The sequence below is a fragment of the Cardiocondyla obscurior genome, linkage group LG20 (genome assembly GCF_019399895.1).
Source record: "Cardiocondyla obscurior isolate alpha-2009 linkage group LG20, Cobs3.1, whole genome shotgun sequence".
Classification (NCBI taxonomy): Eukaryota; Metazoa; Arthropoda; class Insecta; order Hymenoptera; family Formicidae; genus Cardiocondyla; species Cardiocondyla obscurior.
In genome coordinates, this window is record NC_091883.1 from 979,297 (window position 1) to 1,002,296 (window position 23,000).

The 23,000-nt window shown below is 34.4% G+C and overlaps 3 protein-coding genes across 9 annotated transcripts; 2 read left to right on the forward strand and 1 right to left on the reverse strand.

Annotated features, from left to right (window-relative positions):
- Positions 1-144: 144 nt before the first annotated feature.
- Svil (Supervillin) lies at positions 145-12,786 on the forward strand. Of its 4 annotated transcripts, none has more exons than XM_070670094.1 (24): positions 154-513; positions 806-997; positions 1,213-1,374; positions 1,452-1,531; positions 1,613-1,742; positions 1,869-2,091; positions 2,270-3,520; positions 4,214-4,947; positions 5,018-6,361; positions 6,588-6,686; positions 6,935-7,103; positions 7,271-7,431; positions 7,561-7,802; positions 7,877-8,081; positions 8,153-8,304; positions 8,422-8,898; positions 8,994-9,144; positions 9,358-9,509; positions 9,600-9,872; positions 9,980-10,103; positions 10,634-10,828; positions 10,937-11,214; positions 11,426-11,581; positions 11,795-12,786. In XM_070670094.1, exons 2-24 carry the CDS (start codon positions 808-810, stop codon positions 11,879-11,881), a joined length of 7,035 nt encoding a protein of 2,344 aa, XP_070526195.1. In that variant the 5' UTR covers positions 154-513; positions 806-807; the 3' UTR covers positions 11,882-12,786. The 4 variants fall into 4 exon arrangements, with proteins under 4 accessions (XP_070526199.1, XP_070526195.1, XP_070526196.1 ...); XM_070670095.1 differs by having other exon boundaries at positions 806-928; XM_070670096.1 differs by having other exon boundaries at positions 806-928; positions 1,216-1,374.
- Positions 12,787-13,017: 231 nt separating this feature from the next.
- Taf12 (TATA-box binding protein associated factor 12) lies at positions 13,018-15,239 on the reverse strand. Of its 3 annotated transcripts, none has more exons than XM_070670132.1 (4): positions 15,093-15,239; positions 13,773-14,015; positions 13,412-13,604; positions 13,018-13,269 (listed from the first exon to the last, which is right to left on the reverse strand). In XM_070670132.1, the coding sequence occupies exons 1-4, from the start codon at positions 15,222-15,224 to the stop codon at positions 13,142-13,144; spliced, it is 696 nt and encodes a 231-aa protein (XP_070526233.1). In that variant the 5' UTR covers positions 15,225-15,239; the 3' UTR covers positions 13,018-13,141. The 3 variants fall into 3 exon arrangements, with proteins under 3 accessions (XP_070526233.1, XP_070526235.1, XP_070526234.1); XM_070670134.1 differs by lacking the exon at positions 15,093-15,239 and adding an exon at positions 14,286-14,571 and having other exon boundaries at positions 13,773-14,012; XM_070670133.1 differs by lacking the exon at positions 15,093-15,239 and adding an exon at positions 14,208-14,571 and having other exon boundaries at positions 13,773-14,012.
- LOC139110369 (E3 ubiquitin-protein ligase AMFR) lies at positions 14,678-22,837 on the forward strand. Of its 2 annotated transcripts, none has more exons than XM_070670115.1 (8): positions 14,678-15,050; positions 16,859-17,162; positions 18,722-18,979; positions 19,170-19,325; positions 19,486-19,808; positions 19,938-20,328; positions 20,440-20,681; positions 20,759-22,837. In XM_070670115.1, exons 2-8 carry the CDS (start codon positions 16,908-16,910, stop codon positions 20,952-20,954), a joined length of 1,821 nt encoding a protein of 606 aa, XP_070526216.1. In that variant the 5' UTR covers positions 14,678-15,050; positions 16,859-16,907; the 3' UTR covers positions 20,955-22,837. The 2 variants fall into 2 exon arrangements, with proteins under 2 accessions (XP_070526216.1, XP_070526217.1); XM_070670116.1 differs by lacking the exon at positions 14,678-15,050 and adding an exon at positions 15,572-15,895.
- The last annotated feature ends 163 nt before the right edge of the window (positions 22,838-23,000 follow it).

Sequence of the window (23,000 nt, forward strand, 5' to 3'; positions counted from 1 at the left end):
AAAAAAGTAAGCACGCGCGCGCGTTACATTACCTAACACACATGTGCATACTCGCATAATGTATACGAGATTACCGAACGTGACTGCGATTTGCAGCTTCCAGTGGGCCGGACGAATCAGGACCGAGGGTGACGAGTCTACAAGTCGGCAGCTTTCTCCGCCTGATGACTGAACGCGCCCACTGGCACTGACACGATCAGCTCATGAAAATGTCACCCGTTTCGTGGCGATATGTTTTCTTTTATTTAATCAACAATTTTCACTCTCGACGTGAATAATGTTGTGAGGCTTCGCTACGTTTGCGCGGGTTCACTGTACATACAGATTGATTATCTTGCAATTTGTATCATTTTATACATAGTACTTATTAAGTAGCTGTGATAACTTAGTCGTAAGGTAGCACACGCATTTGTCACGTCCGATTATCCGACAGTTTTCTCCCTTTGAAAGCTTCCAAAAGTGAAATTATGGCCGTGTTGCAGAACAATTTGCAGTTGCATTAATTCTCATCAAGTAAGTACAAGAGATTTTTGTGGCCCTACATAATATTTATTCAACAATAATTCTGTCTGGGATGAGTAATGTCATGTCTTTCCTATTCTTTTCAAAAGTACATATTGAATTGGGATTATATTTATTATAAAAGCTGACGAGGCACATTTGTAAACAACTCCCTTACTTTTTTTGCAGTTATTCAAACTGAAACTTGTTAAGAGTTGAAATTGATTGAGAAGATCTAACTCCTGCCAGGTTGTTTTTACATTATTGACAATTTAGTTAATTTAAATATATGCAATATTTTCAGTAATGGTAGCTGCTGGAGCCACAGTTTTGATGGCACCTAGTGAGGAGAATTCATCAAATGAGACAGAAGGTACAGAGCCAAATGCTGCTTGCTCGATAAATCAAGACACCTGTTCACATTATAGTGAGTGTTGCAGTAAAAAAAACATTGATTCCTTGGTTAGAGATGTAGCTCCTTGTTCTTTAAATATTAGTGAGTGACAACAATTTTACATGATGTTGAGTATTTTATTATTAAAAATGATAATAATTATAATATTTTATATAATTTTACTGTGCAAATTTAAACGTTTATTTATATATATATATATATATATAAACTTTATTAATTTCATATTATAATTTTATTAGTATTTTTCACTTATTTTATTTGCTTTAAGCACAAAATATAATTTATTTCTATTGCAGTAGAAAAGAAACAACACAGCCTTACAACAGAAAATACCGGTAAAATAATACATAAAGTGGAACCAAAGGAAAATCCCAAAAATTTCACAGCCTGTAAAACTGCTAAGATTCGTGAGACCAGAACTTCTAGATTAAGGGCTGCTTCTATAGCAGTGCCCAATGGTATGTAAACACTTTTAAATGCTTTAAATTTGTTTTGTAAGTATATTAATAAATAAATTGTTTCCTTATATACAAAGATGTAACGTTATTGTCTAAAAAATTACTTGGATCAGAAACTTTCAATTCTCAACGTCATAATTTATCGTCAGCTAAGCAGGTAATTATTTATACCGTTTTATTTTTATTTTTTTCTGTCGTTTTTTAAAAAATTTCTGTCATAACATATATCTGTGTGCAGAAAAATTTCACATCCCTTGATGCCACCATGATAAATTCTGTCAAGGAAAGGGATAAAAACCACAAACGTAAATCTTATTTAAATAAATCACGCCATGTGGAAGCTGCACCTGTTGATCTTTCTGGTGAAGGTAAAACACTTAAATATATATATATATATATATATATATATAAAGTAAATATATTGATATTAAATTACGATAATGTGTCGGATACTTTTCAATTTAATTTTTTTAATAACTTGATTAAATTTTTAGTCGAATCTAGTGAGAGATATTCCAAAAGGCAATATATTAAACGAAGCCAAGTGTCTGATATGATAGCAAGTCCTGCTGATTCTCGTCAAATAACGAGTTTGCGCAGAAAACATATCGATTCAAAAGTTGAAACTCAATATAGCATTATGAAAAATGTTTCTAAAACGTCACCTTCCGTCTTGGCTGTCGCAAATGCAAAGCGTTTACTTGTACAGCAATCTAGGTATATATACACATATATATGTTAAAAAAAATAGTTTAATTTATTTTTCATATTTATTAATTGGTATTTGAATAATAGCAAAGTTTTTAATAGTATACAATAAAGAGTAATTAATAATAATAAAAGTAATAATAGAAGAAAAATATAGATAATATTACAAATAATTTTTACTCTTTAGCGATGTTACAGGCGATTCAGAGTTTTCACGTAAAGTGGACGAATTAACGGCGTTGACGCGTGCCACTATGGAACGTGTGGAAAGACTGGCATCTGCAACGACAAGCTGTGCTAATCATTCGACTGAAAAAGTGTCAATGTCACCAAAAAATTCTATCACACCTAGGCATACTCCAGTTTCTATTCTTAAACATAAAACTGCCGATGGTGAAGGAGGCGATCGCCAAGCGTCATCCGGTAGTTCTCATACGCCATCACCAGTTACATTTTCGCCATCCGTCACGGAACCTGTTTCTCACAAAAGACACGGTATCTTGAAAAAACGGAGTAGCTTAGACGAAAACGAGATATTACGTCGTCGTAGCTGTTCTCCCGATGTTTTCTTTGCTGAGCATATTTATTCAGAATTTCGGCCAATTTTGAAAAATCAAAGACGATCTTCGCTGGATGAAATCGTTAAGAGAGATCAGAGTCCCGATCAACATCCTGCTTCTATATTGAAACGTAAATCGTCTAAGGAAGACGACAGAGAAATTCATCGATTAGGAGCGTTATTGGGATCTCCAGAACCACAAAGCATTTTAAAACGAAAACTCGCGAACAGCATGCGTGCCAATAGCATCAATCATCATGTAACAATTGCATCGGACATTGCAAGTACGGCAATGAGTAGAAATGCAATCGCGAATACGAACGTTAATGTGTCTGAAAATCTTGAGGGATCCGAAGTGAGGCCGATATTAAAAAAGAAGCACGGTAAAGAAGAATTATTCGTCGGAGGCGATATTTCGTCTCTCGAACCTCGGCCTATACTGAAGAAAAAATCAAGTACCGAGTCGGACGAACATGAGTACGATAGACCGAAAAAAACGATCCTAAAGTCCTCGCGGAAGAACTCGTACGAGGATGGTAATTACGAAACTGAGTCAATTTCCCCGAGAAAGTTATCAGTATTGAAGAGCCGAGCGAGCGAAATTGAAAGCGTACGACCTATATTAAAACAGTCTAGCGGCAGTCGTTATTACGACGACACGTGCGATTTATCAGTGGAGTCATTTTTACGAAAGAGAGCTCAGTCCGTAGGACATGCTCGATATGCTAACAGCGATGACTCGGTCGAGTCGATTCGCGTGCTAGCTAAACGAAGATCTCTCGAGTCTAGTTCGCCGATCGATATATTATATACTCCACAATTCGCACGCCGCAGTTTTACGGCCGACCGGTCGAATGAAGTTTCCTACGCATCAAATAGGTACGTTTCGGTACGAAACGACTATAATTTTATTAAATATGTACCATCGCGAATATACTAATGGTGTCAAATCTATATTGGCAAGAATACTCGACGCAATTTCCTTTTTTAGTTTTTGGAAAAGAAATTCTCCCCGGTACGATATAAAAATTTAAATTACTTTAAACTAAGAGCGCATATAATTAGTTGACAAATTTTATGAAAAATTATATTGTTTATATTGGTGGATGTGAAAAAGCTCTTTAGTTGCTTTCCAATTCTCATTGAAAATGTTATTAAAAAGATATTTTAGTTGGATCGTTATCCGTTATTATAGTTTCAGTTATTTTTCTTGTACAAGTAAAATTCTTAGTTTTTTTTTTTTTATATTGAAAAAAGATTTCAACCAAGTTGTAATTTTCTTTTAAGAAAACAATTTTATTCAGCAATCCAACATTAACTTTTTGCAATTGCTGATGTGATACATGGATTTAGTGGGGCTTTGATCTTGTGCCAAGTTTAATTATAGACCCTTTAGCTTTTCTCAAAGCTACCAGAATGTGGAGATAGTTGTGTGTAACGTATTTATGCATAAACGACTTGCGCGGTACTGTTTTAATATATAAAAAAAATTAAATAAGAATAAAATGAGTTTGTGTGAAGCAACAAATTGATGTTAATATCAAAGTTATTACATGTATATATTTCTTGCAGCTCCGGGGTGATTAAAGAAAGTGGACTATCGTACGAGGCATTCGGTAAAACTAAGCAAATTAACACGAACGATATGGAAGAAAAGAATAAAACAGACTTGCATATACATTTTGCGAAGACGAGCGATGGCAGTGCAGATGATTGCAGGGCGAAAAAAATTCTCGCTCAGACAACTGACGAGAAAGAAGTGATAGCCGAGGAAAGACAGCAAGGAGCACAAGCTGTTTACGAGGATTATGCTGCTATTTGTCGCAGTAATAGTGTATCGAAGATGACACAGCACTTTAAAATTTTGCAAGAGAAGGCAAACATTACGGAAAATAGCTCTCAGCATGTACCTTCGCAAAGATTGTCACGTGGTATTCAACGTTATCGCGAGCGCAAGATGCAAGGAAGTGACAGATTCAGTACACAACCAGTGACTTCCGAAGAAGTACGTGAGGCGGTCTTGCAGAATCAACGCAATGCCGCAACGTTAAGCAACGCGGAAACGACTGATACTGACCTGGAGCCGTCTAAACTGAGCTTAATTGAACGCGTGCGACTTTTTAATCAAAAGATTGCAACTACAGAAACCACCACGAGAAACGCCGTCGCGTGTCATGAAAAACTTATCCAAAAGAGACGGCAATCTAATCGGTACAAAACGCAGCCCGTAACATCTGAGGAGGTTGAAGTGGCGTCTCGCATATCACCGTTAATCGCAGATCATCAGATTCCAGCATTGATTGAGGGTATTGGAGATTGTTTGTATTTGAATTATTAAAATTGTGTACAATAGCCATGATAAATTTGTTATTTTAGGAGTGTGCTTAACAGAGTGCCAAGGACCGCTTCATTTGCCACCGTTTGCAACAGCGTCTCAGCACGACACCCCAAAAAGTATTCTAAAGCCGTACCCTGGATATATGCAAACTTTTTCGCGTGCCAAAAGCCCGGAACTCCAAGGTATGAAATTGATCAAGTCTGTGCTGAAGAAAGAATCTGACGAATTGGAGCAGCCGCTGATCTTGCCGAGTTCCGAGATGCATCCGCGTTCTATTCTAAAAAGTAATCCTTACTCGAGACCCGCCTCCAGCGATGCTGCTGATGTAACGGAAAACGAACGAGACGTGTTTGGCACCGAGAGCCAAAATTCAAGTAGCGAGACTGCTGCTAAACTTTACGAGAAATCGGATTGTTTCAGCGTGGCGACTAATCGTAATATGATGCGAGATCTTTCTGATGAAATGCAAACAGTCGTTTCTAAACAAGATAACGTGAAAAACGAAGCCGTAGTGCCTTCTCATAAAGCTGCATTATTTCTGAATGAAGAAGCTTCCGCCTCATCGGCCGATGTGGACAAATATAAAACTGACGTAGTATCGAGCAATGCGCTGGAAAAACGCAGCAACGAAAGGCACAATTCATTAAGTAAATCTAATTGGGAATTATATGATAATGACAATAACGATGATGACAATAAGAATGATGAAAACGGCAACGATAACGATGAGAACGACAAAAGGAATGAAGAAGGAAAGAAGAAGGAAAAGCTGGCGGGAAAAGTTAAGAGGAGTGACAACGACGATGCTAACGATAATTTCAAGATGCATAATAATACTGTTGTCGACCAAAAATCAATTAACGTAGAACGATGTTTTATCGATTCGTTGACCAAGAGTATCAGCCAGCACTCTTTAAGTGACGAGAGATGGAAACCGCAACGCGGTGTCCCACTACCTGGACTGTGTCGCAGTGCAACGCAGGTGATAGCACCGTCGACGGAGACGAACGAGACCCCAAGCGTGAGTATCGCAGATCGGCTGGCCGCGCTACGTCATAATGGTAGCACGAACTGGAAGCGACGTGTAGCAGGTGCCAAAGTTGACGAATTCTGTGACGATTCATCGCTCAATTCGGAAGAGAACGCGATTAAATCGAGCGTGTTAGCCGACTGCATCGAGAAATTGGGATCTGCTATGGAAAGCTGGAAGAGCAGAATCGTAACACCCGACGCAGTCAACTTTACCGTTGCTGGCAAAATGAAAATAGCTCCATCGAAGGATGGAGCCAGCTCGCCGTTTCTTACAGAAGCTGCGGCGAACATTTCAAGCCAGAAGAAGAAAATTCCGCGCCCTCAATGGTTCAAAATAAAAAAAGATAAGGGTAAGCTTTTTTTTTTTTTTCTGATAAAAAAACAGAACTTTGTTGTAAAATATACTTGAAAGAATTAACAATTTTCTTTAATTTAACAATCAAACATACCGTACGCGGCGACTTTAAACGCGTACCGAAGATTTCAAATATTTAAAATATTTTTATATAAAAGAGTTGGCTTTATATTATATTTTCAACAGTTATACTATGATATAATTTTGTTATTTTTTTTCAGAGTGTAACAGCGGTGCAGTATCGACCCCTACCAGTCCATGCAAAGACGCATCTTTCACCACACGTACGAGTTACTCTGAACCTGTTAGCGATGACAGTGGTTAGTAAAAAATTTTTTTTTTTTTTTTAATTGCACATTTTACGTCTTCTTATCGGTAATTGATGCTTACGTCCCAATAAAAGCTGGAAGAACACGACATAAAATACAACTCTAATATTTCTAATACTTGCCAACTATGTCGCATCTATATTACTTTCTGAAACAGCTTATAATGTGATTGCAATAATCTAAATTATCATCAAACAGTATCATATTTTATAGAAATTAGTTTATTATATAATTTGTAGGTGAAGAATGTAAAACGGAGCATGTCTCATCGCCGAGTGTTTCAGTACCTAAAACTGACGATGAAACGTTCACCTCCTTCTTTAGTGGGGTGTCATTGGAAAAGTGCGAGACCGAGTCTTATGATTTAGATGAAAGTGACTTCGATATAATTACATCACAATCCGAGTTGTAAATATTCGCTTTGATTATTTTATTACTTTGCTTGTGCGAAAATTAGAGAGGAAAAAAGAAATGAGAACATAAAGTAAAGATTATTCATCAAAATAATTCAGAATATTCAAAGTGTTTGTGTATATGAAAATTGCAACTCTGTAGCCTAAATTATTTTTTGTCAGATTGGTACAAAAGCGGAATATACGGACGCAACGTCGACGAGTTATCTCGAGAAATCCTTTGAAAGCTCTCGCGGCACGCACCGATTTGAAATCGGAATACATTGAAATTCGCACGAATAATACAGCCACGAGTACGACAAGCAATTTAAATATAAGAAAACGTAAGTAATATACTACAGTAATTAGATTTTTTTTATCACATATATCTCTACGTCAATTTTTAACGCGTAATTATTGTTTAAATGTTAAATTATAATTTGTATTTAACTCTGAATTAATAATAATTTCAGTTGCTGAAAACTCAACTTTCGCTGTGGAAGCTCTCGCCGGGTTGGCTTCTACTGAAGATTTTAGTACAGTGACTTTGAGAAATGTGTCGGAAACAAATGTGTCCACAAATAAATTGCAGCCGTACAAAGACCTGATGTTGATATTAATTAAAGGAAGACGGCACGTTCAAGCTAGATTAGTCGAACCTATCGCCGAAAGTATCAATAATGGTGATAGTTATATCCTGGTCACAAAATCAGAGGTAATTATATAATAATATATTATACGCTATTGTAATCTCTTTATTAATTAAAACAAATTCTCAACGAATTGCAGGTGTTTAATTATATAGGAAAATATAGCAATATTATCGAGAAGACTCGTGCCGCTGAGATCGCAACGAGTATTCAACAACAAAAAGATCTAGGTTGCCAAGCAGTTGAAGTAATAACTATAAGTGACGATAAACTCACTTGTTCAAAAAAGCAAGTCGAAAAATTTTGGAATTATCTTGACGTGGTCGACATTAATAAATTAAAGGGTATGCTCGTTTCTTTCTACTTTTATGTATTGTATATTATGATGAGTAAATTCTTTATAATGTAACTACAGTTGTCGAAGCTGGTCATCCTGACGAAGACGAATTGTATGAATCTGCCATTATCGATACAAATATGGTATACGAATTGAAAGACGAACAATTGGTGTTGTACGAAAAATTCTGGGGTTCGCTTCCAAAAATAGAAATGCTCGATAACAATAAGGTAATTATGATAATTGAGAAAAGTAAATAGATGGGTTTTTAATAAAAGTAATTATGTTTCGTAAAAACTATTGTATATTGGAAGTTATATCGCATATATTTTCAACATTTTATCAAGACTTTGGTGTTCGATTTTGGTACCGAGATGTACATTTGGAGCGGTAAGGAAATCTCGACGGACAAAAAGAGACTCGCTACACGGCTGGCTACGAAAATGTGGAACAATGGATACGATTATAGCGAGTGTACCGTTTGTCCGATAAATACTGCTCGTATAATTGGTAATCGAAATAGTGATTTGGACGCGAACTTACCTGCAAAATTTGCCAAAAGCAGACCGAAATGGTGCTTATTTGCCAAGTTGACGCAACACGTTGAAACAATATTATTCCGAGAAAAATTCCTTGACTGGCCTAATCTCACTAATGCAGGAAAGATGCGAGGTCAAAACGATAACGATGTACGACAAACTGATGGTGCTATAACTGTACATCTTGATGAAAACGACGAAATGTGGCTGCCAAACTCTACTCCAGTCGATTTTATCTTAGAGGGCTGTCACTTGGGCAGAGGCACTGGCTGTTACGATAATGAAGTAATTTTTCTCTTTTACTGGCATGACAAAAATGATCCGTGATTTATTACAAGTAAATTTAGCTGCTTTAACAATTTTATTTAATTTGATTTTAGTTGAAGAAAGAATATGTTGTTGATACAACAAGCATTATGGTATGGCATATCGATGAATTCTCACATACACTTTTGGATGGATCATCCATTGGTCAATTCTATTCTGGCGACAGTTATATCATTCAATGGACGTATTCCGTCACAATTACTGGTGAGCTATTAATTTTACGGTTTAATTAAAGAGAGAAATTTGTTTTACTTTCGCTACTTGTGTATTATTTGCTTGACTGCCAGCTAAAAAAAATTCAGAATTGATAACGACAATGTCATGCAAAGCGTGCGCGCGCGCGCGCGCTCTGTAATATCCAGTGAATAATTAATTTTTAATTATCCAAGTGTTTTTAAAATTGATTTATGTTGTTAGGCAGAGAACTAAGTGGCTTACCATCTAAGCATTCGGCAAAAGGTCGAGATAGATATGTATATTTCATTTGGCAAGGCCGAAATGCATCTTTGAACGAACGAGGTGCTGCAGCATTATTGACGGTCGAATTAGATAGTGATCGAGGTCCTCAGGTAAATTTATTATTACAATTATTTTGCTTATCTAAAATTAAACACATAATATTACTTATCACTATTAACGTGATAATTTTTCTGTTACAGATTTATGTTGTTCAAGGACATGAACCAGCTGCATTTTTGAATCTATTCTCTGGAAAGATGGTGGTACACAACGGCAAGAAATCTGAAAAAAAGTATGAGAATCGATGGAAATTGTACATCTGTCGAGGAACTTTAGAGACTGAGACATTCTTGCTTGAAATCCCTTGCAGTACTCGACAATTAAGAAGTAGAGGTTCTTTCATATTATTAGATACCGAAAGTGCAAAACTATATGTATGGCATGGAAATAATTCATTGCATCATATTAGAGAAGTACCTATTTTGATTATTTTCTCTTTTTCTCTTTTACTTCTTTTTTAATTTATCTGTTTATCTTTATTTTATTTGTTTCTTTAACTCTTGCAATTTCTCTTTTATAGAATGCTATAAGAGCTGCAAATAAATTGAAAGAAAATCGACCCAAAGAAGCTGGATTATTGAACGAGAGACATATACAAATAAGTGAAGTTCAAGAGGGTATGGAACCTGAAGAATTTAGTAATGGTAAGTAATGGTAAGAGCTTAGCAAAAAAAATCAGATATGAAATTATGCATGGATATATTTTTATCTTTTATTTATTAATTAATTTTTTTTAATTATCTGTTTAAAATATAATATGAATAAAATTATATATAGCCATTGTATGAAAATTGACGGGTAAAAAATCAATTTGACTAGTGATGATTTAGTGAAGGACTCTTACTCTGACTACTTTTACGGACCATCTCTCAGTGATTTTCATCGACCTTCTAAATGCTCATCTATCAACTCGGGTACATCGTCACGTTGGAACTCGTAAGTGTACATGGTCCGTAGGAATAGCCTGAGTCAAAGTCCTTCGCTAAATCACCACTAGTTAAATTGATTCGCACACACGTGTTTACTTGCGAGACAATCAGCGAGCAATGAATGGCAATAGATTATGAAAAACGAAAAAGCAAAAGCGCAAGATATCGTGCGTGTACGAGTTGATTGATTACCCCGTAAGGTTTTGCCTCTCAAAAAAGTTAAAAATGTGTTTTGTACTTTTCAGCATTAGGTGGTATAAATGAGAAATTGTATTGGTCATTAAAAACAACTAAAATAAAAAATCATACGCCAAGGCTTTATTATTTGTCTAGTGTTTCTAAAAAATTTCGTGCAACGGAAATACATTGTCCATATCGTGCAGACCTCGCAACACCGTTCCCTTTCTCACAAGATGATTTATACCAAACGAATCAACCAGGTAACTATATCTATAGAAGCTTACGCTTATTTAGATCGATTGGACAATTTTTTTATGAAAAGTTTCAGCAAAATTATTAAAGTTTTTACTACGTTTTACTACTTCTAGCCTTATTTTTGTTGGATGATGAAAATGTGATATGGATTTGGCAAGGATGGTGGCCTGATAATGGAACGGAAGATCAGTCCGGAAGCAAAACTGTAAGATGGCAGGCGGAAAGAAGAGCGGCGATGACGACAGCTATACAATATTGGCAAAAGACTCGAAACGCACAAACAACGAATCTTCCAATATATTTGATATGGGCTGGTTTAGAACCATTGCAGTTTATAAATATATTCCCGGAATGGACATATCGAGACGATGTTACCGAATTAAACATAGAGGTACATGTGTATTGTATATACTTGATAAAAAACAACATCTTTCTTTGCTTAAATTTTTTTAATTAATTTTGTATTTTTGTATCAAATTAATTAAAAAAAAGCTTCCAACTTGAAATAATAATTACTCTGTCTTACTTATATCGTTAGAATGTATTAAATAAATAAAATTTAAATATATATATACTTACTGTAATTTTATTGTGCATTATAGGACGGTCGGAATCCAGGAGAAATATTGACTGTGGAAAATGAATTGGCTCGTCTAACTCAAAGCACATATTCTCCGGCGCAGCTGTTACAAAGACCTCTACCTGACGGAGTCGACCCGACTCGTCTCGAGTTGTATTTGTCTCAACAACACTTTCAAGTTAGTATTCTAGGTTTACGATTATTAGCAATATAATATGAATCGATTGACGTTATACAAGATGTTTTTAACACACGTACCTAAAACATATAAAGTATTTTAGAATTTGAAAAACGTAAAAATAAAATACAGGTTTATTAAAAAAAATATAAAAAAAAAAATTAACATTTTCTCAGTAGAAGATTTATAAGATATATATTTTATGATTTATAGCAAATGTTGGGGATGAGCAAAGAAGAATTTCAACAGCTTCCAGTTTGGAAACAAGTGAAACTCAAGAAAGATATAGGATTGTTCTGATGGATCGTTTTGGCTGCGATTAGTAGCTGCTCTTATAAAATGTTTCAGTCTGTTTCAATTGTTTCAATATCTATTAATTTGAGAATCGGAAGAAAACTTCAACTTTTAAACGAATTTTTCTCGTAATTTTTCATGTATAGAAAATAAAACCTTTCGAGAAATATTTTGAGACTCGGCATACATACATACATACATACATACATACATACATACATACATACATACATGCATACATGCATACATACATACATACATACATACATACATGCATACATGCATACATACATACGTATACAGAGTGTCCGCGATCAAATAGGTAATTTTGAGGGTAGATAGGGCCTTTGAAGACAAGTTAAAAAAAAAATCATACCTATTTGTAAAATTATCGAGAACCATTATTGAGATAAAAAAAAAAAAAAAATATCTAGCGTCATTCGCCTGTCGTGCTTCCTCACCCGCAATTTTCTTGTCGCTCTTACGCTAAACATTTTAATTTTTTTATCAATAATGGTCGAGAGAATTTTATAAAATGGTATAGGACTTGTCTCTAAAAGACCTACCTACTCTCAAAATTACCTTGATTTAATCGCAAACACCCCGTATATATACCTAATACTTAATAAAAGATTTTTAAAAATCAATGCAATTCGAAGCATGTTGTCAATGCTATTTAAATTATAATGCATATGCATAATGATATTTAATACGCGTATGTGAACACAGATTATATATTTTTAATACATGCTACATACGAAATCTGCTTGCAAACATTTTCTTTATAATATATTTGTATGATGTTTATATATCGCGAGTGAATGGTCGCTGTTTTCGCCTTATTCATGTAATATCTGTATGTATAAGACGGTTTCTATAATTTACAATATATTCTGCATTTTTAAATAGTATTTCACAGGAGTATATTTTAATTTTTTTGTTCTTTTATAAGAGATGACGATTAAACTATAATAAATATTCCCATTACATTTATATGTACATAAAAAAAAAAAAAAAATATTAAACTTATAATTTTAAAAACTACAGACTTTATACAGACATATTTTTTATCAAGGTATAGTAAAACTGTAAAGAAAAAGACATAATTAATGTATTATAAATAAGTTTTAGCAAGGCACATGATTGTTTTATCACAAAATTTACTATTGGGAGCATACACAATAATTGAGATTATTAAAAATGTATAAAATATGTGCTTAATTTTTAGACTTGATAAACTAAATGCATATACAATTTATAAAAGGATTAATATTTTTTAATAGACTTTCGTATAAGTGCCAATCTTTGTTTGTGTGCTTCGGTAACGGTAGCTCGTTTGTATGGACGTACTTCGTCTGTTCCAAAACCAGGAATCCACATATTCCAATTTCTTTCTAAAAACAGAATTTTCAACACACAATATATTTGCTGAAGTTTTTAGAGGTTATTTTTATAGCAAATTATTCTTGACAAATCAACAATTTTTCCTTTTTTTTCATTACAAATCAAGAAGAAAACGTTACTAATCTAACTTACCTAAATGTAACTGTACATCTTTAACTTCTACCGTATTGGCATGACGATGCTTGGCTAATAAGCAAGCTGCATTCACTGTCGTTTCCACAAAGTCGTCTGCTAACTGTAAAAGCATTTCTTCTACCTCTTCATCCAGCTGTTCCGTAGGATCTACTTCTCTGACCAAGTCTTGTAATCGTGTTTTTGTCAAAAACTATAAGTAGACAGTTTACATTAAATGTAAAAAAAATTAATCTAATGTCACATCATATAGTAGAATACATAGAGTAATGAATAAACATAAATAATAAAAGAAATAATACAGTATAGTTGTGTGCGAGTTTGCTGAAACGTACAGTGTCTTTCAATACTTGTCGCGTACCTGCGGAAAGTCGCTGAAAGAACTTGGAGTGGACGATTGTTGCGCCGGCTTCGAGGGCTGAGGAATGTACTGAGTTTGCTGAGACTGCGTCTGTGGTTGCACGGCGGTCGTCGTCGTAGTGCCTGCGGTGGACAAAGCCGATGGCGTCTGATTGTTGGGTCCGACGGACTGCAGACTTCCAAGTACGGGAGTCATCTCGGAGCCCGTTGTAGTCGTCGTGGTCGTTTGCCCGATAACACTCTGCTGCGACATTCCAAAAAGCGACGCGTCGAATCTCGAAGAAAGTTTGCCTTTGCCGCCACCGTTGTATCGTCACCTTGTCTCTCGCGGAAAGAAAGAGAGAGAGAGAGAGAGAGAGAGAGAGAGAGAGAGAGAGAGAGAGAGAGAGAGAGAGACAGACAGACAGACAGACAGACAGAGAGAGAGGAATATTACAAGGAAATAAGTCGGTGAAAATAATTTGAAAGCGACCGCAGGCTAAACCATGTCATTATCAGTCAGATAAATCTCAACCAGAGAGCCCAACTCGGAATCGCGACTTCCACGTGTACAAATACAGAGGCTCGTCCGTGTGAAGCCAGCGCTTCGGCTGCCGTCGGACAGAAAAAAAGGCCAGAGTATACCCTGTCTGTTCTACTCTTTCGCGGCGTCGCCGGCAGTTATCGCAGATTCGCTTCTCGGTAACATCGCCGAGTTATAAGATGAGAGCAAACATATAAACTTAACAATAAAATAAAAAGATTTTATAATTTAATAATGTCTGACTCTGGCCTTTTCTTCTGTCCGACGGCAGCCGAAACGCTGGCTGAGAGCTGTGAAAGTAAAAGTCACTAAATATATCTAACGGCACTAGGTTGTCAGGGAATCAAGTCGTCCAGGTTACTTGTTTTGGCATCCTTAGTTAGTACCGTTATGCGAGAGGGGTGATCGGGGTGGTTAACGCTCGCTGACTCGCTCGTGCGGAGGAGTTGCAGTTTGCAGTGGATCTGGTAGATCGTGAATGGTGTTTGTTGTACATACGTACGTCGTGTTGTTCCACGTAAATCCCGTTTCGTGCTGGGTAACTCGTGATATGTTTTATCGTCGCGCGTGCCAGGAAAAACAGGCCGCGGGGGTGCTCACGACAACGTGAAGTGAAGGATCGCTCCTTACGCCGCGGCCTCGTGCTAATCGATGCGGCGCGTCCGTATTGCGTCGGAGGTCTTCCGCCGAGATTCCGCGGCGCGTTTATGATGTAGACGTGCCCTCGAGGGACGCACAGGCGACTGCTTGAAGCGCGTAAGTACACCAACGTGTGTCGCGCTCTTCTTTTCTTCTCACCTGCCTGTTTACGAACCCTGGAGACCCTCCCTCGAGTTCCTCTCGCGACGCATGACTGGCGGTGCCGGCGTTCGGTTGATGCATAAAATGCAACAGTACCAAGTTGGTTAGGACGGAACGTCTTTCCGGCATTAGGTCATCGCAGCCGGAACTAATTTCATCTTGACTTGTTTTCGTCGTCGGCTGGATGCCCGTGCCTCTATTTTAGTACCACCCAGCATTCGGTACATTTGCTTTTTTTTTTTTTTTTCTCTCCTCTCAGAAAGCTCAACGTGTCAAGTATCTGCCTTTGTTAATTTAGAGCCAGTATTATCAATTTCTTGACAAGTTTACCTGTCGGTTTAGCATAAATCTGTTTTTATTTACTTGGCAAAAAAATTAAGATAGATGTATGATTAACCGATAAGTAAATTTACCAGAAAGCTGAATTAGTCTACCTAAAGACATACAAGGGTTCACCTGATAAGTGTAATTTATCGAGCAAGTAGGACAATTGGCCCTTAACATGATTCAACTGTGCAAGACTATCAAAATATACTTTTAACATGCCAGTGACAAATGATACAATCACTCTGTTGGTTATCATTCTCTGTGTATAATACATGTAATTGTAATTTGTAACCATGTTTGAGAGACGAACGTTATGTTTCTGTCTACGGATACCTAGCAATTTCAAAAGGCATCCTTGCATCCTTTGGAGACAATTTGCTAATGCAAAAGTGTAAAAATTAGTTAATTGATGAGGAGGGTGACACTCGTAATGACACTTGAGAGAGACGCACACGTGTATGCATCTGGAAAAGGTTCTGCGAAAGATTCCATACATTATTATTACACAAATTGTGTGTACACCTTTCACGTTCTAAAAGTTGAAAGATTAATCTGAGAGAAACGAAGGCTGCGAGGCAATAATACGATGAGAACATTTATTGTTACATTTACGATTTGTCACGTGAAAAGCGTTTTTTCGCCGCGACTTGATCGATGTTTTGCCGTATCGCACATACGTGACATGCTTATTACGTGGCGATATGTAGAGCCGAAGCGATCAACGAGGCGACGTGGATTCGTCGTATTCGATATCGCGCAACTATGTAGCGCGATAGAGCACGCGGTTGAGTCACGATCGTCTTTTACGATTGGCATTACCTCGAAATAAATGTGAAATATGCAAAAATTACGAAAGCATCAATATATATATATATATATGTATATGTATATATGTTTTTAGACGTACGTATTTTTCTCGCGAGTTTTGAAGGGTGACTTTACGTATATCGTTGTGTAGTTGAAAAGTATTTTGCCAATATAAATATACATACACATGCCAAATGTTTTTCAGAAAATCTTATTGATTGGCTGTACAATATATGTACGTGCGTCAATGAAAATTCTCCCTTATCGAGATTACGAAACAGATAAAGCTATCCGCTATTCCTTTTAACAGAGCGCCGCTAACAAGTTAATTAATTAGTGGAACTCTGGTTTATTTTTTATTTTTTTTTTTCATCGATTTTCGATGTTTATGGATTTTTTAAATCGTAATTTTTGCAAACTCACTCGTACTTGGCAAATAAAAAAATTGATTAACCGAGATAATTAATTAAATATTGATAAACATTAATTTAGAAAAAATTAATAAAAATACAATAGTATGTTTAATAATTGTCTCAGATCTTACAATTAGATGTATCGATGTATTATATTCATAAGGAAAGAAATTTGTAGGTTCCGAGATCTAATGTTGAATTTAAATTTCGTTACAGGTGTAAGAAGTGAGTTTGACTAATCAAAAATCCCAAAATTCTTCCAATCATGCCAATGGAATTTTTGGAACGGTTACCAGTCCCGAATCTTAGGGTGTATACCGCCACAAGTTTCGCCATACTGTCCTGTTCCATCTATTATGCCACTCAAATAATTAAGGATCCTGCTTGGAGAACGAATCACACGCACGTCGACGTGAGTGCCCATTCTGAAAACGACGTCGATTCGACTGATCCGAGAAGTCTCGGCACGCATCTTAAAGAACTCTCGGAATGTATGCTGGTGGAACCTGTCTGCGTTTGGGTATGTTTATTGAATATAAATTAATATTAAAATGTGCGTTGAAACACAACGCACAAAAGATTCCACCCTACTTCGTCGTGTACGTTTTATCTCTTTAGTATCGCGTCCATTGAGTTTCTTGTATCTTCTCTAAAATTTCTCACTATCTAACAACATAATTTTATAATTATACACATATTATAGATACCTAGGAAGTAGCATTGTAACGTTTCATGATTCCGTATCATATAACACGACGATAGCTATATAATTTTACTTATATAAACTAATAAGTATGTAATGTTGTATTGTTTCCTTGGATTTAATAGAATGACGATTTGCCACGTAACTACGAAAAATCGACGATTTGTTGTGACGAAAAAATTAATAGCGGCAATCGATCGACAAAATGCAAATGGCTAATAACAATTTTGTGTAATATCGTAACATTTTCCACTATGATTAGACCATGTGGAACTGATGTTTCCATTTCTGTTTCTTTCACAAAACACTTGGAAAAATTATAAATTTTTTTTTTTTTTTTTTCCAAGTAGGAAGCTAATGTTTATGCCACAGTTATGATGGCAATCTAATGGAGAGTGCGTTGCTTTTCTTTCTTATGGCATTATGTGTTTTGTTACAAGTGTATTATAATTACGCAACTATCACGTGATTATGTCTTACCATTATGTTATATATTCGAATAAAAGTCTAGTTAATTTTTACGTTTATATTCATGCCGCTAACGTTAATCACGCTCTACACGCTAGGAAACTCTTATTTCATATCCGCGTTGCATAAGTAACATTGATGCGCACATTTCACCCGCGTCATGTGAAACGTAATGCAAAAAAATGTTGCGCCGTTTCTTTTTTTTTTTCTTTTGCCTTTCTTAAATTGTTATTTTTAAGACTGCAATTTTTATTATTATAAGCAGGTTGTTAATTTATTCGTCGGAATTAAGTAACAGAGTTAACTGTCAACAAGTAAAAATCTTTGTGATATTAAGTTTTATAAATTAGAGAGATGATAAAGATTTAATTTATCAATGTTTAATTTTAATATTCTGTGACACATAAAGTGATTAAACTAAAATGTCGTAGCTGATTATTATTTATATAATTTGAGAAAGAGTTTCCATTTCGTACTTTATACATACGTATATTAAAAGTTTTCCTAATAATTCGCACAACGGCTACTTGCATCTGTATCTTACAAAATAGTTGGCGAGATATTGAAACAAAGAATGTTTCAGCCTAAAATTAGATGACCTTTCTACCAATTGGCAAGGGATATTATTTCAACTACTTATCACCTGTTTAGAACGCATGTATCAAGAAACGCATTAAATTACATTTATAATACAATTAATAATATTTTATTCAGAAAAAAGATTGGAATAAATATTATGAAAAAAAAAAAAAAAAAAAAAAAAAACTTACGTTACATTTTTTTGTGTATTAAGATTTTGATGAAGAAAACATGTATATTTTGTACTTTAAGAGAGTTTTTTTTTTTTTATTTTTTTTTACTAATTTAATGCATTGCCTTACAATTTCGTTTTTTCTTCTGATTCACAGACATTGATTAACATGGCTTATTGCATGTTGATCCTTCTTGGCAAAACTATTCAAAAGGTTATATTTGGTGAGCTACGTGCGTCAGAGAGTCAGCATTTGAAAGATAAATTTTGGAATTTTATTTTTTATAAATTTATCTTTGTTTTTGGCGTTTTGAATGTACAATACTTGAACGAAGTTGTACTGTGGTGGGCATGGTTTATGGCGCTCGGCTTCCTAAGTCTTCTTAGCCAACTCTGCAAAGATCGATTTGAATATGTAAGTATAACGAAAAGGAAAAATATGAATTATACTTGCAGGGGAAAAAAAAAAAAAAAGTTTAAGCAGCGTTTTACAAATATAACGAGAAAGTTATCTTTTGTATAACGTTGCGTATTTTATAGCTGTGTGTCTATAGTGTCACAATTGACAAAGTAACATGTTTAATATTTTTTCTCTTTGATTTTAGCTATCTTTTTCACCTACAACTCCAGGATGGAGTCATGTGCGACTTCTTGGATTATTAGCGACAATTCTCGTGCTATCGTTTTTCATGCTTTTCTCCTGCGTTGCTGCAGCCTTCTTTTTCATATCTTTCAATACTTTTGCTTTTATGGCAGCTGAGGTAAGTAATATGTGACAATAATTTGTTATATAAAAACAATTAATTTTCTATATTTTACATACACACGTATAACGTGTATAGTATATTATCATCTAAAATACTTTGTTCTATAATAAAAATAATAATAATAATAATAATAATAATTTTTTTTTATCTTTAGTGTATTTTACTCGGAGTCCGTACAATTCACGTAATGTTACGTTACGTGATTCATCTGTATGATACTCGTGGTGCCGGTACTTCAACGCAACGCTCTTGGGATAAACGTGGTCCATTGACCTATTACACAGATTTGATTTCAGAACTCATTGTATTGGCAGTTGACTTTTGCCATCATGTTCATATGCTCTTGTGGAGTAATATCTTTCTGAGTATGGCATCGCTGGTGATATGTATGCAACTTAGGTATCTGTTCTACGAGATACAACGGAGAATTACGAAACATAGAAACTATTTAGCTGTATTAAATCATATGGAACAAAAGTACGTGTAATGTCCATACTATATAATTTTAATTCTATTATTTTATCATAATATTTTTATCTTGTAGATTTATCTTTAGATTTAATTTGCAGCATTTTATAATTTTTTAAAATAAACTTTTATTTTTAGTTATCCAATGGCTTCACAAGATGAACTAGCTGAAAATTCGGATAATTGCGCGATATGCTGGGAGAAAATGGAAAACGCTCGTAAATTACCTTGTACGCACTTGTTTCACAACTCGTGCTTACAATCTTGGTTAGAGCAGGATACATCGTGTCCTACTTGTCGATTAGGTCTGAGTATGCAGGCGAATCACAGAGAAAACGCTTCAGAGATGCCGCCTGAACCGCAAACTCCTACGAGAAGAAATGGTAATCACTTTTTTCTCTTTCTTGATGCATCGAGATATGTGTCTTGGCTGCCCAGTTTCTCCGTCGAGGTCTCGCACAATAGACTACGTGGCAACATATCTACATTGGCACACACTAATTCTCAAATGGATGCTATGGCACGGCAGGTAAGTTTTATTACACCCTCACGCCTATGTATGTATAAAAAGTAAATTGCTTTAAAAAGTTTTATAAATCTTGTAAAAGAAAAAATTTTATTGCAACAAATGTTTTATTAGGTACAACTACTTTTTCCCCATTATTCTCGCAATGTAATCCTAGAAGACCTTAGAATGACTCGATCGGTTGAGTGGACAATTGAGAATATACTTGATGGAGTATTAACTGTACCTCATCATTTAATCGAAGAACCGCAAGAAGAATCCGTCCCACAAATGCAGACACCTATGACGAATATTATACCAAGCTCTTCTATTCAAAATTCATTAGATCCTAGACTTGATATTCCTTTTGCTGACAGGTAAGGATGAAAAAGCGAGAACACGTGTCTCATTACGTTTATATATAATATATAGAAATATATTATCGTTTTTATAGTGGAGAAGAACCTTCGAACCTTGGTGGTCGTTTCTCGAAATCGTCTGCTGAGAGAGAACTTATACTCCAACGACGAAAAGAACATATGCGGCTAACAGCACGTAGAAGGTATTTGGAAAGACATCGAAAATCCGACATTGATTCGAAAAATTCGCAAATAACGAATATTGAAAACATTGAAAATAGTACATCTTAGATAAAAACAGAGACAAACCCGATTAATGTAATTTTGAATTTAAATTATAGAGTTTCATAGCTGACACGCAAAACTGACTTTTTTTTTTTTTCTCCCCAATCGGATATGAAATCATGGAAAATTTTTAATAAGATTATGGAACATACAATACGATTCACCCTCTTCGTTGACCATAAATCTTTAAATGTAACAAGAGCATATTAAAAGATATCTTTAAGTATTTAATAATTAGTGCTTTAAACATTTTAAAAACAAAATTATACTCGAGAGATTAGGTGCGAAGTTTAAGAATATTGATAGGTTGTGAACGATATACTCATAAACGATTAGTATTGAACTAACAACTTGATATCATCAAATTATGATAAAAACTACAATGCAATGACTAATTTATAATAGAAGATGTTAAGGTTTTTACGTAATTTATTTAAATATCACGTTAAAGAGTAAAACATTAAAGCGGTATATAATACGCGTTTAAAAAAAAATTGTTGGAGAATAATTTTGAATTTCGGAGAAAATTCAATTAGCTGCATTATCGTCCACTTTCTAATAGATTAAAATCTTTATTGTAAAGCTTTTTTTCTTTCATTATTTATTTTATATACTTTACAAAATAATCTTTACGAATTTATGATAAGATTGAAGAATAAAAAAGGTGAAGAGTATTCTGATTATGATAGATAAACTAAACATTAATTTAATGTATGTGTTAGTGCCATAAATAAATTGAAGTGACACGTGCCAATTTAATGAGCATAGATTCGGTTTGCTCATTAGGGGTTTCTAAAAAAAAAAAAAAAGAAAAGAAAGAATGTATGTGTGCGTGAACATGGTTGCATAAATATATTTATTAACTAATAATAGGCACGTGTAATCGATTCGTAAAAAAAATATGAACAAATTTTTGATTCAAAAATACAACTAGTTAAATTTGTGTCTTTAAACAAGCTGTTTTATGTTTAAGATACATATATACTTTATTGTCTATTAAAAATTGAAGTAAAAAAAAAAAAAAGAAAGAAAGAAATTGTTTTGTAAAATAGTTCAAGTAACGTATATTAATATTTAAAGTTTTTTTTTTGTTCTTAAATTTACTTTGTTTCGAATTAATGATAATATAAGATACACCACCTTGTTTTGCACAAATGTCAAGATTAGATTAGAAGAACAGATTGTAAATCTTGTATATAACTTACATTAGTTTCATAATGAGTGAAAAGTTCGGAAGTTTTCCAGTTTCGATGGGAAATCATCTCTTGCATCATTTAATAATATATCGATGACACGTATATAATTATATATTGGATTCTTATTTTTAGACTGAAATGTTATTCATAGTACATTTTGTTGCATATAATAATAAAATTATGTTGTCTAATATCGATTGTATAAAAATATCTGTAGTTTTTATAATATTTTGTTGCTTAATCTAAATAAAATCTATTGTTCTTTATTTTCCTCACGTTGTCACGAGCTTTAATGTAGAGTAATTTTCTAAAACAAACTTCCGAACCTTCAACAAGTTTAAATTTTATTGTGTTCTAGGATATACAGTTATTTTTAATTATTAATATTTATATTATAAGTTTTAGTTTTAAAAGATTTTTATATTTATTATTCGAGATTCAGTTTTTATTTATTTTTACAAGTAAAATGCAATCTGTGCATTTTACTTACATAAGTCTAACCCCATCTGTAGACTTTTAATTTTTCCTAGCTTGATTATGTGATTGAATATAACATAAACATTTATCTATGTTTTTAAATACAAGTATATAATACACATTATATACTTAGATTAAGAACATTGTACACTTGCATTAAAAATTTGTATTCATATTTGCACATAGGATATATTAAAAAAAAAAAAAAAAAAAAAACCATTTGTTGATATATATTTGTGTACGTATGCGTGCGTGTGTGCGTGTACGATGCTGTCTGCATCTAAGATATGAGAAAAACTTATTTTACTAATGATGCCGACATACATCGTTGTACCAAAACTTTGTAAGTAGCTTTATTTATATCGAACTATATATATAT

Bases quoted from the DNA above. Each gene is read 5' to 3' on its own strand.
- Svil (XM_070670094.1), top strand. From the start codon at position 808: ATGGTAGCTGCTGGAGCCACAGTTTTGATGGCACCTAGTGAGGAGAAT. The intron at 7,104-7,270 runs GTAAATATTCGC...ATTTTTTGTCAG, and splicing joins ATTACATCACAATCCGAGTT to ATTGGTACAAAAGCGGAATA. The intron at 9,510-9,599 runs GTAAATTTATTA...TTTCTGTTACAG, and splicing joins ATAGTGATCGAGGTCCTCAG to ATTTATGTTGTTCAAGGACA.
- Taf12 (XM_070670132.1), bottom strand. From the start codon at position 15,224: ATGCCGGAAAGACGTTCCGTCCTAACCAACTTGGTACTGTTGCATTTT. The intron at 14,016-15,092 runs GTGAGAAGAAAA...GGAATGTCGCAG, and splicing joins CAGGGTTCGTAAACAGGCAG to CAGAGTGTTATCGGGCAAAC. The intron at 13,605-13,772 runs GTACGCGACAAG...GTCTACTTATAG, and splicing joins CTTTCAGCGACTTTCCGCAG to TTTTTGACAAAAACACGATT.
- LOC139110369 (XM_070670115.1), top strand. From the start codon at position 16,908: ATGCCAATGGAATTTTTGGAACGGTTACCAGTCCCGAATCTTAGGGTG. The intron at 17,163-18,721 runs GTATGTTTATTG...TCTGATTCACAG, and splicing joins TGGAACCTGTCTGCGTTTGG to ACATTGATTAACATGGCTTA. The intron at 18,980-19,169 runs GTAAGTATAACG...CTTTGATTTTAG, and splicing joins GCAAAGATCGATTTGAATAT to CTATCTTTTTCACCTACAAC.